This window comes from Aplysia californica, unplaced genomic scaffold, assembly GCF_000002075.1.
Source record: "Aplysia californica isolate F4 #8 unplaced genomic scaffold, AplCal3.0 scaffold00306, whole genome shotgun sequence".
NCBI lineage: Eukaryota > Metazoa > Mollusca > Gastropoda > Aplysiida > Aplysiidae > Aplysia > Aplysia californica.
The window spans coordinates 304,116-306,168 of NW_004797576.1; the positions used below are offsets into that span (position 1 = coordinate 304,116).

General features: G+C 44.7%; 1 protein-coding gene across 1 annotated transcript in view; it reads right to left on the reverse strand.

Moving 5' to 3' along the window:
- Window positions 1-800, reverse strand: part of LOC101851055 (peroxisome proliferator-activated receptor alpha) — a gene marked incomplete in the record, with an annotated part of 20,281 nt that extends 19,481 nt beyond the window's left edge. The window contains 1 exon segment of the mRNA XM_013084636.2: window positions 134-800. Coding sequence (XP_012940090.1) covers window positions 134-217 — 84 coding nt within the window.
- Window positions 801-2,053: the final 1,253 nt, after the last annotated feature.

Genomic DNA, 2,053 nt, shown 5'->3' on the forward strand with positions numbered 1-2,053 from the left:
AGAGAGAGAGAGAGAGAGAGAGAGAGAGAGAAGAAGAAAAAGAAGAAGAAGAAGGAAATGGGATTAAAAGTATTAGAGAGAAAAGTGTCATTTAGCGAGGCATTAATTCACGCCATTCTAACATAAAATTTACCTTTTCGTTGTTCCATAGATCAAACTCGTCCCCAACCGCGAACATATTGCCTTCGTGGGTTTCCATAGAATAGAAGGATAACATCCCACCTGATCACTCAAAGGTAAACGAACGAGCTCTGGCTCACGGCCTTGGGGGATCTCTCAGACAACACACACGCGCAATTCCCGAGGAACTCTTTGGATAATCCTTTCCACGTCAAATGAACGTTACAGCTTCCTATGGATACGCAGCGTGGTGGCCTGTTAGGAACACAAACGTTACCATCCATATAGGCCCCTAGTACGACGGGTCTGTGTGGGTGTGGAGGGTGTAAGGTTAACACAGCAAAGCTTGTAGATCTAAAAGTCTAGCGGTCAGGTCCGAGGGGAGTCCGGCTCTGTGGCACAAGTCAAAACAACTCCGAGCTTTATAATCGCTGCCCGTCTCGTCCTCGGAAACAAAATACACAGTGCACACGATTCATTCACTGCTGCAACAGTATCTAGATCTAGGTACCGCAAAAACACCGGAGAGGGGTTGTTGTTGAGAGTTGAGAGTTGAGATCTTAGATAACCAAGATGTTGCTGAACTTAAACATCCACCAACACACCACCTGGGGACGGCCTCGTATCGTCTGCCCGGACTGTCGAGCGGCGTATTTTATCTGGCTGGCAGTGGAAACTGTCTCGCGCTGTTTTTGCCTTGCTCCAGTGCGGTAAACTGAGAACTTGGCCTACTTTTGCGTGCCTCCAATTTGGCTATATTTATTGGGAGATTCGGTCACGGTATCGATACCGAAATACCTCCTGTCAATGCACGACTACTTCTCATCGACATTAAGCCTGCTTACTTATCAACACACTGCTGTGTGGACAGATAGAGGGAAGGACAGAGGGAGGGACAGAAAGAAGGAAGGACAGATAGAGGGAGGGACAGACAGAGGGAGGGACAGAAGTGTTACAGAAGAGCACAGGAGGACAGGGAACAACTTACACAGATGGTCTGACCAACTGGAGATATCTAACACATCTGATGCCGAATGTTCCATTGAAATAAAACGAAAAATTGCAATGCTTAAGGCTAGTTTTTTAAAAAAAAGCCCAATCCTGAAAAATAGAAACACCTCAATGACTACCAGAAATGAACGTTCTCAAAAGCTAGGAATGGCCAACCCTTCCATATGGCTGTGAATGCTGGACAATCACTAAAGACAGTGAATATAAAATAGAAGCAACAGAAATGTGGTTTCTTAGGAGACTGCTCAGAGTATCGTGGAAGGAAAAGAAATCAAACGAGGTAGTGCTTGCTGAAGCTCACGTGGGACGCTCACTGTTAAAGACAACCAGAAAACGACAAGTGCAGTTTTTGGGACACCTGGATAGACATAAACTTCTTGTACATCTAGCTCTCACTGGCAAAATTGAAGGAAAACGAGGCAGGGGTAGGCCCAGAGCAACCTACTTAGGGAACCTAAATAAAAGGGTAACAGGGAAAGATCTGGGAAACGTAGCTTTTTTGAGAGCATCCGAGCAAAGGAATGAATGGAGAACCATGATCGCCGATGTCTGTCGTAGATCTGGCACTGGATGATGAAGACAACAGATGACAGGAGGAGAACGACCTTTGCTGACCAGGAAGACAGGCAACAGAAAGGAGAGGGATGACATGATCGTCAATGCCTACCCTAGACCTGACACAGGAAGAAAAATCAACGTGTTGAAAAGAAATCTTTTTTTAAAAACAGTAACGTGCCCCAAATGTTGTTGTTTTGTTTTAAATAGTCAGATGTCCAAGAGCTTTTACATTATCATCATCATCATCATCATCATCATCATCATCGTCATCATCATCGTCATCATCATCATCATCATCATCATCGTCATCATCATCGTCATCATCATCATCATCATCATCATCGTCATCATCATCGTCATCATC